At 42.3% G+C, this 16,334-nt stretch overlaps 1 protein-coding gene across 1 annotated transcript in view; it reads right to left on the bottom strand.

Moving 5' to 3' along the window:
* The window catches only part of LOC124624402 (peroxidase-like), a 299,356-nt gene extending 283,222 nt beyond the window's left edge, over window positions 1–16,134 (bottom strand). Inside the window, exon 1 of the mRNA XM_047149105.1 lies at window positions 16,064–16,134. Within this exon, the coding sequence (XP_047005061.1) occupies window positions 16,064–16,077 (14 nt within the window). The 5' untranslated portion in view covers window positions 16,078–16,134. The remainder of the gene's footprint in view (window positions 1–16,063) is intronic.
* Window positions 16,135–16,334: the final 200 nt, after the last annotated feature.

Genomic DNA, 16,334 nt, shown 5'->3' with positions numbered 1-16,334 from the left:
TTAGTCGACAACATCGGTAGCTCCGTGAGGCTATTTGCAGATGACACGGTTGTCTACAAGAAAGTAGCAACATCAGAAGACTCGTACGTACTCCAGGAGGACCTGCAGAGGATTAATGCATGGTGCGACAGCTGGCAGCTTTCCCTAAACGTAGATAAATGTAATATAATGCGCATACATAGGGGCATAAATCCATTCCAGTACGATTATGCCATAGGTGGTAAATCATTGGAAGCGGTAACGACCATAAAATACTTAGGAGTTACTATCCGGAGCGATCTGAAGTGGAATGATCACATAAAACAAATAGTGGGAAAAGCAGGCGCCAGGTTGAGATTCATAGGAAGAATTCTAAGAAAATGTGACTCATCGACGAAAGAAGTAGCTTACAAAACGCTTGTTCGTCCGATTCTTGAGTATTGCTCATCAGTATGGGACCCTTACCAGGTTGGATTAATAGAAGAGATAGACATGATCCAGCGAAAAGCAGCGCGATTCGTCATGGGGACATTTAGTCAGCGCGAGAGCGTTACGGAGATGCTGAACAAGCTCCAGTGGCGGACACTTCAAGAAAGGCGTTACGCAATACGGAGAGGTTTATTATCGAAATTACGAGAGAGCACATTCCGGGAAGAGATGGGCAACATATTACTACCGCCCACATATATCTCGCGTAATGATCACAACGAAAAGATCCGAGAAATTAGAGCAAATACGGAGACTTACAAGCAGTCGTTCTTCCCACGCACAATTCGTGAATGGAACAGGGAAGGGGGGATCAGATAGTGGTACAATAAGGACCCTCCGCCACACACCGTAAGGTGGCTCGCGGAGTATAGATGTAGATGTAGATGTATTCTACGCCCTGTTTTGTTGCCCTTCATGGCAAGTCATTCTGGACTTACATTTCAGCAAGCGAGAGTTTCTACTGCTCGTCTTCACGCTTGTTAAGCCCTACCATCGTACCTTTCCCCCGTTGAGAATTCCAGGCAGGAATTGAAGCAGTGTGGGCAGGGTCGTCCAACCACCTCAGGATTTTGACGATCTAACGCACCAATTGGACAGAATTGGGCACGATATCCCTGAGGAGGGGATCCAACAGCTCGATCAATGCCAAGTACAATAACTATTTGCGTAAGGGTCAGAAGTGGAACAACGCCTTATTGACTTGCTTTCTGAAATTGTGATCATTTGTTTCATTGTACATGTACATCACATCTACTGATTTCTTTCGTGGTTGGTTTATGCGTGATGCAGAGAAATTAATTAAGACCGCAGGTCTATAACAGATAACGTTACAGTATACATACATTTAAAAAAAGAAGGAGATCGCACAGACCGCACTAACTACCACGAAATATTTTTGCTGTCTAGTCTGGGAAAGCTAATTACTAGAATTCTCGCAAAACGTGCACTATTCGTATTGGGGGAAGAGGCCTTCTACAGGAACCACAGGTTTGACATCCGCAGCTCCTCGGCGCTAGAAAAAATGCAGAGAACAAAATAGACCTCTTTACATTGTCTTTATTTACCTCACTAAGGCATTTGGCTCAGTAAACCGTGAAGCTTTACGGAATATTTTAGCTCTGTATGGTTTTCCACAGAAATTTGTTGCGATTTTGAAATTTCTCTACACAGATACTATCATTGGTAACGACTCTACTGGTGAGCCATTCCATATCAGTACCGGTGTCAAGCAAGGCTGTTTGATTGTCACCACATTGCTCTCCTTGTATGCTGGCGCTGACACACAGTAAGTCAAAGATGATCTTCCTCGAGGTATAGAGCTAAGTTACAGGATGAATGGCAACTATTTTACTGGTCCGTTTAAAGGCAAGAATTCTAAATTTTCTACAGCATTGATAGATTTACAGTATGCTGATATAGCTCAGTCATACCTTCTCTGGAGAATACCAAAAAAAAAAAAAAAAAAAAGGTCCCAATCTGAATACTGGCATAACACAGATACTTCACCAACCAGCAACGGTGAAAGACAAACAAATATCAGCGTCATCAGCGACAAAGGGACTCTGGAAGTGGTTAGCACATTTCCTCACCTTGACAGCATCCTCTCGTCAAGTACAGATAGAGATTTGGGAACTGAATACATAATCAACTGTGCTGGAGCGTCCTTTGCCAGACTGTGATGTGGAGTATTTGACAGTCGCAGTGTCAGTGCTCCAACGAAGATCCTCGTGTCTGGTTGAGTTGTAATTCCCATTCTGATTTATGGATCTGAATCCTGGACATATTGCAGATGACATCTTACAAAGCTGGAGAATCAGAGATGCCTAAGGACGATTCTGCATATAATGTGACAGGGCAGACGCACAACAGTCAGCATCCTTTAAGAGGCACATACAAGTGTAGACATGATGGTTTTAAGTCGCCACTTACGATGAGCAGAGCATGTCGTTTTCTTGTCCAGAACTCGCATTCCTGAACAAATGTTTTACTCTGAGTTAACGGGTGGGCAAAAGATGTTTGGGATGTAATTAAAGCTGATATGAAGATGTGTCACCTTAAAGTTAATAACTCAGAGATCTCAGCCCTTGACCGATCATCCTGGACATCACTAGTCAGTCGCCAGGCGCCAGGCATTTCTTTTTGACGAAAAATAGCCGACAGTGACTGATAAGTCAGAGAAGTAAAGAAAAGGAACTGGTGAGACGATGTGGAGGGACAGAAGCTCCTGCTGGAAACTCTGTATGCACTGTACTGTCACTTCCGGATTCACACGTGATTGGAAGACAGTTCCATTCGACTAATAGTTTTTGGTATGTTGATGATACAGCACCTAGAGGTAGGTCATGATTATTCCAGAAAATAATTTAATATTGAGCCAAGCAGTACCAGCCAGTTACAGCGGATAGACAAAAATATGGAAGCACGAAAGGCGCAACACATTACCGTGCCTAATACGTTGTAGAAAACCTATTGACATTCAAAATGGCTTCCACTCATTTAGGAATGGATAAAAACAGATCCTGAGTGTTTTTCAAGGGAATCTCGTATCAGTCTTCCTGGGAAACAGTGGCAACTCCAGGTAACGATGATGAAGGTGGATAGTGATCACTCATCCACTTCTCCGATGTCGATCACAAAGGATCAGTGTTACTGAGACCTGGTTACTGTTGTGCCAGGGGAGATGCGACAATTCATCCTCGTGCTGACTGAACAAGTCCAGGACGGTGCGAGCTGTGCGAACGAGAGCCCTATTGTCTGGGAACACAGCAGCACCCTTTGGGAACAATCTTTGTGCCATGGGTTGGACATTCAGCCAAACAGGTCGTACAGTCCTTAGCAGTAATGCGATACTTCACAGTAACCATGAGGCCCATAGAACACCACGAGATGGCTGCCCATGTGATCACCGAAATCCTGCCATGTTTCACGCTTTGGAAACAGTGTGCAACCAGATTCTTCCGAATAAATGACTTCGGCAACGCGCTTTGCTGTAACGGGCATCTGCATAACTGGTGAGTGATTTTGGAACCCAGCTCACCCTAAAACTCCCTGCTTATGAAAGTCACTGAGTGTTGTTTCGGTGCTGACAGCGTTCGCGAGTGCGACATTCAGTATTGCAGTGACTTTTTCAGCTGTAGTCCCGCTATTTTTCGTCACAGTTCTCTTCAATTGTCATCCGTTACGATCACTCAGCGCATACTCTCTCTCGTTGTTTACATATTTATGTCCAGCCCCTGTACGTATAAACAAGGAGAGGTAGGGAGAATCGTTAAAGACAGATATATTCCAGATATTTAAACCGTCACGGAGAAAATAGCAACATACGGCGGCAGAAAGAGGAGAGGGAGGGGTGGGCAAGATGCAGACTCTGATCGTTGCAAATGCTGCAATCCGTGACTCGGACTTGGGCAAGAGTCATGCCGGTTTCAGTGGAACCGGACAAGTTAGGGCGAGACATCGGAGGAAGTCTGATAAACTCATCCATCCATTTAGCACTTCCGGTGTGTATTGCTATCCTCTTCTACAGAGGTAGGTACAAACTCAAACCGAAAGCTTACAAAGTTGATGTGAATGTCGAGGGGAAGTGAAAAAGAACAACGGCGGCTAAGCGAATACTAGGAAGACCTCATTTACTGGCGGACAGGGACTTGCAAGTTGCCCCATTCGCATCTAAAGCGAACAAAGATAAACACCACCGAATAGTCGGGAGGAGACATTGCTGACAGGGCTCCGTCGGGATCCCTGCCGACAAAACCAGCACATTGGAGAACGAGAAAAACACCGCCGACAATGACACGCCCGGAATATTAGGCAGACGAAGCAGAAATTCGACCAAAAATTCAAATTTGAAAGCGATTCCAAAATTTACAGATCGCAAAAGGGCAAACAAACCTCCATCTAAAATCAGGTATCTAATATTTATGTCTCTTGGAGCTGTAGTGCAACATGTTACTGTAATCTCCAATTGAACCACGCAGGTGTAATATCCTCTCAATAAATACAAAAAAAAAAAATTTAAAAAAGGAGGGGAGGGGGAAGAGGGTGTGGGACAGAATTAGCGCCTCGATAAAGCTCACTCGCCAACAGCGGCTAGCTTGCCCTGTTGAGACATAGAGGATTGTCATTAGATGAATGCCTTAGGCAGGGATTGTTGCTTTTGTGAATGTCCGCATGAAATCTGTTCATCCTCCTCACGAAAGTAAAGAGTGTAATAAACACGTGCGAAACAAAGTCAGTGAAGAAGAAAAACGTAGCACTCTATTTGAGGAAAGCTATCCGAGCTCATTAATATGGAGACTTTGCCGCGGTCACATTCAGTGAGGTGTCTGAATGTCTGTGGAGGAATGGTTGTTCACTCTTCCTCAAGAGCTGAAACGATCCCAAAGATCTTTCATTATCTTCATGTCGGGAATGTTATTGTCCACGGACCATTGCTTCACAGATGCGGGTTTATGTCAGGATACATTGTCTTGCTGATACAATCATTGTCTCCGAACTGTTCCCCCACTATACTCAGTACATAGTGCTATGAAATGTCTTCATACTCTTCCGCATGTACCACTTTTAAGCGCAATAAGAGGACCACATCCTAACCATGAAAAACAGCCCTATATCGTAAAACTACCTCCACTTCCACCGTACTTCTGTTGGGGGTAACGATTTCAAATGGCTCTGAGCACTATGGGACGTAACTACTGTGGTCATCAGTCCCCTAGAACTTAGAACTACTTAAACCTAACTAACCTAAGGACATCACACACATCCATGCCCGAGGCAGGATTCGGACCTGCGACCGTAGCAGTAACGATTTCCAGACATTCCCAAACTCAAACACTTCCACAGCATTGCTATAAAGTATAGGATGATTCATCATTCCACTCGTTTCCAGTCATATACGGTCCAGTAACTTCAGTCTTTACACCACCTCACGCTTTGCTTATCACTGACTACAGGTATGTGTGGGTTATGAGGAACTGACCGACCATTGTGCACCATTATTTTTAAATCCCTAAGAACAGTCATTGAGTTAGTTGGACTCAGGAGCGATTCCTTCCGTTGATTTCATGCAATTTTTCCCAACACCCTACGCAATGCTTGACGGTCCCTGTCCGTCAATACATGACGTCTGCTCGATTTTTAGTTTCGCAGTGGTTGTACCTTTTCGTTTCTACCTTACTTCCACATCATCCACAGTTGACTTGGGCAGCTTTAGAAGGGCTGAAATGTCCCTGATAGATTTGTTACTCGGGTGACTTCCAACGACGAGATCACGTTCGAAATCACTAAGCTCTCCTGACTGACCATTCGGGTGTTCCTAATTCTCTAAGAAAAACACAGTACTCTCCGCCTGTTTTCATACTGGCTGGTCTGCCTCTCGTGACATCTAGAGGTCAATTCCACATTGCATACGTGTGTTCGGTTTCTCTTAAACGTTTAATGAATGTACGAGGGTCCAGAAACGCTTTATTTCCACTTCGGAACACTCTTTCTTGGTAGCTCATTAATAATGAAGAACGCATGCGAACAGAGTACACCGTCACTAGAATTTTGCCAGTGGGGCATTTCAAAGCTTAACATATCAAACCTCAGTGCAAGAAGCGGAGAATCTTCGCGCAGCTCTTGTGGAAAACTGTTAATCCATACGTCATACTCAAACGATACATCACCGACTCCAGAATTAAATGTGACGGCTAATCGATGCGAGTTTCAATGCTAACGGAGGGCATTTTGAACATTTGATGGGAGAAAGAGTTTCATATGTTACATTGGCTCGGTTTGTTCCTGTATGTTCAAATGTGTGTGAATTCCTAAGGGACCAATTTACTGAGGTCATCGGTCCCTAGACTTACACACTACTTAATCTAATTTAAACCAACTTATGATAAGGACGACATACACACCCATGCCCGAGGGAGGATTCGAACCTCCGGCGGGAGGGGCCGCGCAACCCATGACATGGCGCCTCTAACAGCGGGCCACTCCGTACGGCGATCGTGTATGTTTCCCATGGTTAATGTACAGCGAACAGCTGAAGAAAATTAGATAAGTTATGAAAGTAAGCGGTTTCCGGATTCACACCAATATAACATTTTAATTGTTTTACATGTGGTGAATGTGTCCTGTAAATTTGGGCGTACCTTTTTGTTACACAACATATGCAAAAATTTTCGCGTATGATGTATATCATTTCACCATTAAATGTTATACGAAGGTAACAATTTCGTAAACTACAGTTCTCACGTAATCCATCCAGAAGGGCTGCACGAGCAATTGTCAGCTGCTGATTACGTAATATAAGTTCACATCATGTGGAATAGATGGTACTGCTCGCGCCAGGTGTGGCTAATGATGTATACTGCAACAATGGAAAAACTAAGTTTCAGTCTATATTGATCACAGATTTTTCCCACAGTTCCAACGAAATATGCATTGTTCATTGATATGTACGGGTCTTAACAGTGACTCAATTTTTTCAGTACAGGACGACCATAAAATGGTTGTCAAGCGGCCTTTATCAATTTGATATTTGCGATTTATATTCGTTAGAAAGGGCAAATTAGTCATTACTTAATCAAAGGTTATACTGTCTACCAAATACGCTTCTGATGAAATATAATGAATGAGGAGTTCTTATTCAACAATTAATTACATTTCGCGAGCATGTTCTGCAGTGTGTGTTCGGGATGAAATGGGTATCGTACTATCTGATGATTGGAAACAATGATATTTTAGCACGTAGCTGGGTGACAAACTCAAGAAAAACGAGAATATTAGCAAAGTCAAGACCCACCATCTCTAAGCAGTGTACGTGTTTGACAAAAAATCAACCTTTGGCCACTACACTTACTCAAGAGGAATTGCGGACTCATTTCCGCACACAGTAAATGTACATTAATTCTCGCGAGAAAATTTTACTTCGATGGCTCCTTTAGAAGGTATTCGCGGGAATAAAGCTCGCTCATTAGGTTGGTGCTCTTCTAGGAACCTCACTGATGTGGAATCTAAATTACGATTGGCAAAAAGAGGAGTGGTCGTAGTGAGGGCGAGGAGAAACTTAACAGCGAGAGCACCTGCAGCCGCTCTGTCAGCTTTCTGTTTACAGTATTATATGAAGAGTATGCTTGCTGCTGCAGGACTGCCTTTCGCCAACAGCAGCAATTATGAGGAACTTGAACTTGCACTATCTCTCGATCACAATCCGGTTTTCAATACTTTCCATCTAATCTTCTTGCCAGCACATTTGTCACATGCGAATGCCAAATTGCATACGCAGTAGTACGAGGTGGTTTTGTAGAAGGTATCGAGAATGTTTGGAATGGGTAAAGAGTACCGTTAAGTCAGACGAATTATTTTTTCGAGCGATGTGTTCCATTTCGAAGATTTTCTTTCCTATAAAAATTAATAGTTCTTTTGTATGTTTGAGGGTTTTGTTCTTGACACGAAGGAATTCAGCGTAAGGAATCATTCATTATGCAGAGATTGCTGGATTCCTTATCACATCTTTACATAGTTCCCCATATTGGTTACGACTGCGTAAGAAAGTTTGAGTGACATTTCAGAAACAGTTCATGTTAGTTTATTCTGACTTTCTCCCGTTCAGCCAATACCAATATTTTAGATACATTCGTAACATTCATGCACAGGGAGTGAGAGACAGAGAAACAGAGACATGAGTTTGTGCCTTGTAGACCCAATGAAAGTGAAAATAACAAGAAAACTCGCCAGGAGTGTCTAAAACTAATTCAACACAGCGAAATCAGAGACAAAAGAGCTTCAGAAATTTAGGATTTTGCTAACAACACACACTTTTGTAGTCTAGCTTGAAATATCAGCCAGAGCAATAGAACGTAATGATCTGATAAGTTTAATAACATCCAATTTGAACATGCAAAAATTGGCGTAAAATGTAACAAAGGGGACTTGTCGAGTTTATGTTCAGCACCCATCAGTCGTAAGCTGCGCGTGATTTTTAAAATAGGAGAATACATTTTACAGTAAGATACAAAATAAAAATGCAGTACCAGACTATTCCTCCTTTACAAAGGGAGATGATGCAGTGTTAAGACAGTACACACAGTCATTCAGGTTTCGGGTTACCATGGTTTCTCTGAATCGCTGAACACAAATGACGGGACTGTTTCTTTGGATAAGCACGGCTGATATCCCTCCACATCCTTCCACAGGGACGACTCTGTCCTCCGCCTCTCTTCTGTACTAACTCAGCGCCTGCTGCTTCGCTCGCGTAGACTGTATGGTCTGCACAGATTTTTATGTTGTGCTTTAAAGAAACCTTTATCTTGTTCACAAACTGAAACATCTAAGCTTTTAGTTAAGGCCATAGAAGCATTCCTGACCAAACAGTGATTTTAGTAGCTAGTGATTCTAGTAGCTGGAGTCCAAGTTTTTTTTTTTATCATGCCTTTTGCGTTTCCGTGCAGGTATTTCCACAGAAACTTTCATACTCTACCATATATTTCTTTATACCTAATCGAGAAATAACATATCGGTTTTCACAGATTTAACTTAAAATTTTTTTAATGTAACGAAATATTTTTTTTTTAAATTTTGATTCCCTATTTCACCCTCTGAGGGGCTGAATTTCCAAAAGCAGTGAATCGGCATTTTTTTTATTTACAGTTGAGAAGCCACATATTTCGATTAAAGCTTTCATCTCGTATTTCACACTCGTAGGAGTTGAGTTTCCAAATATGAAGATAGACATAGTTTTTTTTTAATTCCCGTGGAGAAGCTAAACATCAATTGCCACTGATTTAGCTTTATAAATATTTTTATAATGTAACGTTTTCATAAAACATTTCCAAAAACACTGAAATATATATTTTTTATTTGTAACCGGCGGTTCAAATACCAATTTTCATAGATGTACTTTTAAAAATACTATGTTGTTGTTGTTGTGGTCTTCAGTCCTGAGACTGGTTTGATGCAGCTTTCCATGCTACTCTATCCTGTGCAAGCTTTTTCATCTCCCAGTACCTACTGCAACCTACATCCTTCTGAATCTGCTTAGTGTATTCATCTCTTGGTCTCCCTCTACGATTTTTACCCTCCACGCTGCCCTCCAATACTAAATTGGTGATCCCTTGATGCCTCAGAACATGTCCTACCAACCGATCCCTTCTTCTGGTCAAGTTGTGCCACAAACTTCTCTTCTCCCCAATCCTATTCAATACTTCCTCATTAGTTATGTGATCCACCCATCTAATCTTCAGCATTCTTCTGTAGCACCACATTTCGAAAGCTTCTATTCTCTTCTTGTCCAAACTATTTATCGTCCATGTTTCACTTCCATACATGGCTACACTCCATACGAATACTTTCAGAAATGACTTCCTGGCACTTAAATCTATACTGGATGTTAACAAATTTCTCTTCTTCAGAAACGCTTTCCTTGCCATTGCCAGCCTACATTTTATATCCTCTCTACTTCGACCATCATCAGTTATTTTGCTCCCCAAATAGCAAAACTCCTTTACTACTTTAAGTGCCTCATTTCCTAATCTAATTCCCTCAGCATCACCTGACTTAATTAGACTACATTCCATTATCCTTGTTTTGCTTTTGTTGATGTTCATCTTATATCCTCCTTTCAAGACACTGTCCATTCCATTCAACTGCTCTTCCAAGTCCTTTGCTGTCTAAAAATACTATAGTATTTCATTAATTATGATTTATTTTCAAAGGAAGCTTTTACCCACTACTTCACCCCCAACAGAAGTTAAATTTACAAAAATCCCGTAACATGTATTTCTTTACTTCTGATCGAGAAAGCAAATATCAGTTTCCGCAGATCAGGCTTCAAAATTGCCTTAACAGCGACATATTTTCAATAAAACGTTTCATCCCCTATTTCACCACCTTAGGGATGGAATTTAGAAAAATATCTTCTTAAATGACACACACAGTATAAGATCAACACCCTTTCCAAACTTCAAGTTTCTGTCCTTAGTGGTCTGGCCTGGGCGATGATGAGCCAGTCAGCCAGGACGTTGCCTTTTAAATATACAGATTGACCTCGTCGTCAGTTCCACTCTTCTCTTTCAGATTAATTTTTTGTTGAACTACATGCAGCGTGATACCACACATGTAACAGCAATTCACTATAATACGAATCAACCAGGGTTTTCATATCGTCATACGTTTTGAAATATTATTTACTATGTCATATTTCCTATTGCTTCCAAAATATGAAAGAATCCGTTATCTACTCCAACGATACTTCTATGTTGATATTGATAACTTTTCATTGTTATGATACAGAAAACTGGCTTGTAATTAACATTTTAGCTGTGTATCTCAATAACTAAAATTCACGTGCATTAAAAATAGCGATTATAGAAGTTTATCGGTAACTGTTTACACGACGTAGAAGTGCAATTGAATTAAACTGTTCCCAATTTGCTGGCACTGAAGTATCTCGCAATGTTATTAGTAAACGGTGCACATTCTGTACATTTTGACTATCAATTATACATAAAAAAATTGGAATGCAATAATTGAACGACGATAGAACTTAAGAATGTAAGGGCATATAGTTTCCACAGAAAGGAATAGCTGCTATAGAATGCACTAGAGATGATTTAAATCTAAGAGAAGAACAAATGTTCACGAATGTTACGATCTTCAGTGGCTGGGTTCATGATACCCGTAAGTAACGAATTGTTCCGAATATTTTTCCTTGGTGTTTCGTTGGGTTGTGACCTTTTTCTCTTAAACATGTAAATTTTTATAGAAACATTTCCAGTGCGATCTGGCGTATATAAGTGCTCAGAACGCACTGAATTTGAGGTTCGATCTGAATCGCAAGAAAAGGTGAAATTCAGAAGCCGCAATATTTCCGAAGTTTGTAAAGTCACTGTAAGTAGTCAGACAAACCGTAGCTTCTTATGATAAAATTATTCGCACTTCATAGACATTTTCTCCCCGAGAACTAATGCATGGCTCCCTTCTCGCTTGATTCAGTTAATTTTCCTTTCTTCCTCATTTGTGTGATGCAAACTAAATTTTTTTGTTAATCAGTTCATATACGTAATGTAGCCAGAATGAAATATGTATATCGCTGATGTTATCTATCATGAAACTTATGTATTCATCTCCGACGAACGTCAATAACGTTATGAAGCTCACACTATCATAAGACATAAGTTGCCATCGTCAGCATTTGTTTCTAAACAAATACCCTCCGTTCTCAGTTTTGAGGTTGGGACGCCGAGCGTTCAAAATTACCTAAGGATAAATGTTTTTCCGGTCTATAATTTCAAGTTAAGTGAAGAATTTGGACATTAAAATAGCTTCTCCTCCACTGATTTAACAAAAGAACCTTTTGCCAAACTGCAAGCCGAAAAAAAATAATCGTTCTGTACATAGTTTGGAACAGGAAAGTTACGCCAAGCTCGAAGATCTGATTAGGATTCTCGCAGGGGAGTCTGATAAAATATTTGAGAATGTAGTGGACAATATCAGTTAAAAGCAAACTTGGAAAATAACTAATAAAGGGAGGACGCCACACCTTAACGACAGAATTTCCAGGTGAGGAAAGAATAAAACCATTCTTCTGAAATTTATGCAATCGTGATGATACCCCCCAGTCGAATGTTGCAATGAGGAGCGGAATGGAAGGTGGCAGAGAATTCGCGGACACTTCCCGGCCGGTACGCCAGTGAGAGCTTTGATGTGCCCGCCGAGTTGTAGCGTGAAGCATGAGTCAACTGTCACAGCCGGTTTTCTCGATCTCGTTTGGGCACCATTTTACGGTGCTGTGTTTCCCAATTCACTGCAATAGGAGAACGCCGATTGTCGCTTTACAGCGTCTCTGGGTATCTCAGCCGATTATGTAATTTAGAAAGACTGCTACAGGTTAAAGGAGAATATTTGATGTGAATCAGAATATAACGGACTAAGAGAATTATCCTCCAGTAGCTGTGGCAGGAAGAATTGCCAGTGTTATGTAGTAAAAATATGTGAAACCTACCGCGTAAGATTGTGCTTCGCACTCACATAAAACGGATGGCGAAACCTTAATTCTTAAAATGTTATAACAGAAAAAAGAGTTCCCTCAGGCTCGAATTTTATGCAAGTGTGTCTTATTTTTCTTGATGTTAATTCCCCACTTTTTCAGAGCCAAATTTCTCTTCTGGCTGGCCTCAAATTTCCATCTCCAAATACATTTGGTTCTATTATTCAATTACTTTTTTTAATCGTCCGCAGATCGCCAGAGGAGAGTGCTGGTTAGCATTTAACAATTATGTGAGGAGTTGGACAAAGAAAATTTCCGATAAACAATGATTTCTATAAAGCTGAGTCTCGTAATGGATTGAACAGTTGAAAAAGACTACGGTACACAAATATATAGATAGAATTTCTAGATAATCTGAGGCATTTTCGGTGTGATTCTTTCACGGTGTGCTTTCTGCACTGAAGCGCCAAAGAAGGCATGCGTATTCAAATACAGAGATATATGAACAGACAGAGTACGGCACGGCGGTCGGTAACGCCTATATACAACTGTTGTTAGATCGGTTACTGCTGCTACAATGGCAGGTTATCAAGATTTCAATGAGTTTGAACATGGCGTTACAGTCGGAGCACGAGCGATGGGGCACAACATCTCCGAGGTAGCGATGAAGGGCGATTTTTCCGTACCACCACTTTACGAGTGTACCGTGAATATCAGGAATCTGGTAAAACATCTATTCTCCATTGATGCTGCCGGAACGGGACCAATGGCGACTGAAGAGAATGGTTCAACGTGGCAGAAGTGCAGCCCTTCCGCAAACCACTGCAGATTTCAGTACTGAGGTGGCCACCAACAAATGTCAGCGTGCGAACCATATCATCGATATGGGCTTTCGGAACCGGAGGCCCGCTCATGTAGCCTTGATGACTGCACGACACAAAGCTTTACGCCTCGTTTGAGCGCGTGACCACCGACATTGGACTGTTGATGACTGGAAACATGTTGCCTGGTCGGACGAGTCTTGTTTCAAATTGTATCGAGCGGATGGACATGTACAGGTCTGGAGACAACGTCATGAATCCATGGACCTTGCATGTCCGCAGGGGACTGCTCAAGCTGGTGGAGGCTATGTTATGTTGTGGGGCGTGCGCAGTTGGAGTGATATAGGGCCCCTTATAAGTCTAGAAACGACTGTGATAGGTGCCACGTACGTAAGCATCCTGTCTGATCACCTGCATTCGTTTATGTCCATTGTGCATTCAGACGGACTTGGGCATTTCCAGCAGGACAATGCGACACCCCACACATGCAGAATTGCTGCAGAGGGGCTGCAAGAAGACTTTTCTGAGTTTAAAACTTCCGCTGGCCATCAGACTCTCCAGTCATGAATATTATTGAGCATATGTGGGAGGCCTTGCAACATGCTGTTCAGAAGAGATCTCCGCCCCCGTTATGGACATCCCTGCAGTATTTATGGTTCCAGTTCCTTCCAGCACTACTTCACACATTAGTCGAGTCCATGCCACGTCGTGTTGCGGCACTTCTGCGCGGTCGCGGGGTCCCTATACGATATTGGGCAGGTGTACCAGTTTCTTTGGCTCTTCAGTATAGTTTCTAGGTGCATTCACTCGGCTAGAAATAAATAATTAAGGTCGCCTATTGTAGGTTTCAGTAAAGCAGCATTTAGGAAGCTTTTACCACGAAACTGACTCAGAGTATAAAATTGAAACAGAGAGTCATGACTGCACAAAAAATTTGGGGTTGCAACATCGTACTTACAGTGAGCAGAAACTAAGTCCAGATAGTAGTCTGCGACCCATAATTAATCTTTCACTCTTCGGCATAGCTTGCGATGTTTTGAAATTTACAGGCGGGTTAGGACTGAGAGGCAGATCCAGCGGAAGCAAAGATGCGAGGGCAGACCATGAGTGTTGTCTGTAAAGCTCCGCCAGTAAAAAGATTGCCCGCGAAAGGTACAGTTCCCAGTTCGAGTCCCGGACTGGCACACAGTTTTAGTCTGCCATATAGTTTCAAAGAAGTTTGCAAGTTTCGGCTTTTGTATTCTCAAATCAGTGCAAGTAATTGTCAAGAAAAGCCTTCATCAATCCCCCAGCATGGTGAATCTCCCGTCTACGATAGGGGTGGGCTTGTAATTCATCACTGGAGACAGCCCTGTCGAAGAAACGCTGAACTCCAACATAAGGTAAAAGTTTATGAATACTGGGGATACAGTTTCTTTCAGTGTTCAATTTATTCGATGCTAGGAAATTATTCGCTTCTTTTGCATAGTAATTATCATTTCTCTTGGGTCTTTGTTTTAAAAAATGGTTCAAATGGCTCTGAGCACTATGGGACTTAACTTCTGAGGTCATCAGTCCCCTAGAACTTATAACTACTTAAACCCAACTAACCTAAAGACTTCAAGCACAGCCACGCTCGAGGCAGGATTCGAACCTGCGACCGTAGCGGTCGCGCGGTTCCAGACTGTAGTGCCTTTTTTTGTTTTACGGAGCACTTCGAATCATTTACGAAACATAGTATCTATTTCCATGTCGGAACTAAACAAATCGAAAAATGAAGACGTAAAATAGGAGCGAAAACAAGTAACGCATGCTGTGCAAGGAGACTGATAACAGACTTTTTTTATTGGAGCTGCAAGCGCCACTGACTTTCACCTCCTGCCTATCGTATGTATAATAATAATTTTATTAATGATGCCGCACAATTCCCAATTCACGGTATTGTTGAAAAGCGAGAAAATGCGTTTTGGTTACCAGCTCCTGGGATCAGGCATGCTTTTCCAATTCTCTATACATACCAAAATTAACGAGTATTGTTTACAATAATTGCTTTCCGTGACTGGATCGATATGCATTTCCACCTGCCGGACGCAGTAGCCACGTGCAAGAGTATGACGACGCTAGTTAGTAGACACAGCCTGACAGATTATATTTGGAAGCTTCGAAGTGGAGTACAACCAAATCACATCTAATCACGGATAAATTCAAATGTGAGATTATAGGTTTTAAAATGATGCAAATGGAACAAAAGGTGGCTTATCGGTGGTCGAAAATGCCCATATATTTCTTTTTTTAAAATCAAATTTAGTTTACAATTCAGTAGGTGATAACTGCTTCTTTTGCATTGGTCATTAAACATAACGTATTAAGGTCAATTTTACATTGCCCATCACGAGCTGTATCACAAGTCATTGTACTGTTTATTCCGCAGTAAAAGTTTATGTTCTGAGACGCGGTGTATGACTTCTCAACACAAGTGACTGAATCAGTGCAATTAATACTAAAGCAGAGGCTTAGTTCTCACTTGATCCTTTTGTTAGAATGGAATCGTTACGTTTCTGCAGTATCCGAGAGAACAGGCCTGCCATGGAGTCATGAATAGTTCTGATGACAAATATCACATTTTTTAGCTCTCCTGAAGATGGTCTGGGGCACTCTACACCACTGCACTGAAACTGGAGGTAGAACAATAGACCATTGTTGCGGTACTGCACTATGTGGCGTCCATCGGGAGAGAAGCCAGTGAACAGTACTGCGATTCCAGCAGTGTCGGCCGAGCGGTAAAGGGGTATCGGCTGCGCGACCGCAAGCGCGGGCGTACCTCGTGCGTAGCATGGTGGCTGTCGTCCGGCGGTGTCTGCACGGTGTCTGGATCCGCTGTCGACCTGGCGGGCACACACTGCACGCAGAGACTGCGGCGCACCGCGGCCGCCGCGCCGCCACCAGGGCTCGGGACTGCGAGGGGGGGCGCCGCTTTCATTTCCAGCTAACCCAGTTTCCCTGTAGGCGGGCCCAGCCACCCGCCACTCATCGAGTCCACCCGCGGATACCTCTCCAAATTCCTCGCCAATTTCGTCTGCGGTGGCGTCGGA

This window comes from Schistocerca americana, chromosome 1 (genome assembly GCF_021461395.2).
Source record: "Schistocerca americana isolate TAMUIC-IGC-003095 chromosome 1, iqSchAmer2.1, whole genome shotgun sequence".
Lineage (NCBI taxonomy): Eukaryota > Metazoa > Arthropoda > Insecta > Orthoptera > Acrididae > Schistocerca > Schistocerca americana.
The sequence above is the reverse complement of the archived record's forward strand: the minus strand, read 5'-3'. Positions and strand labels throughout refer to the sequence as shown.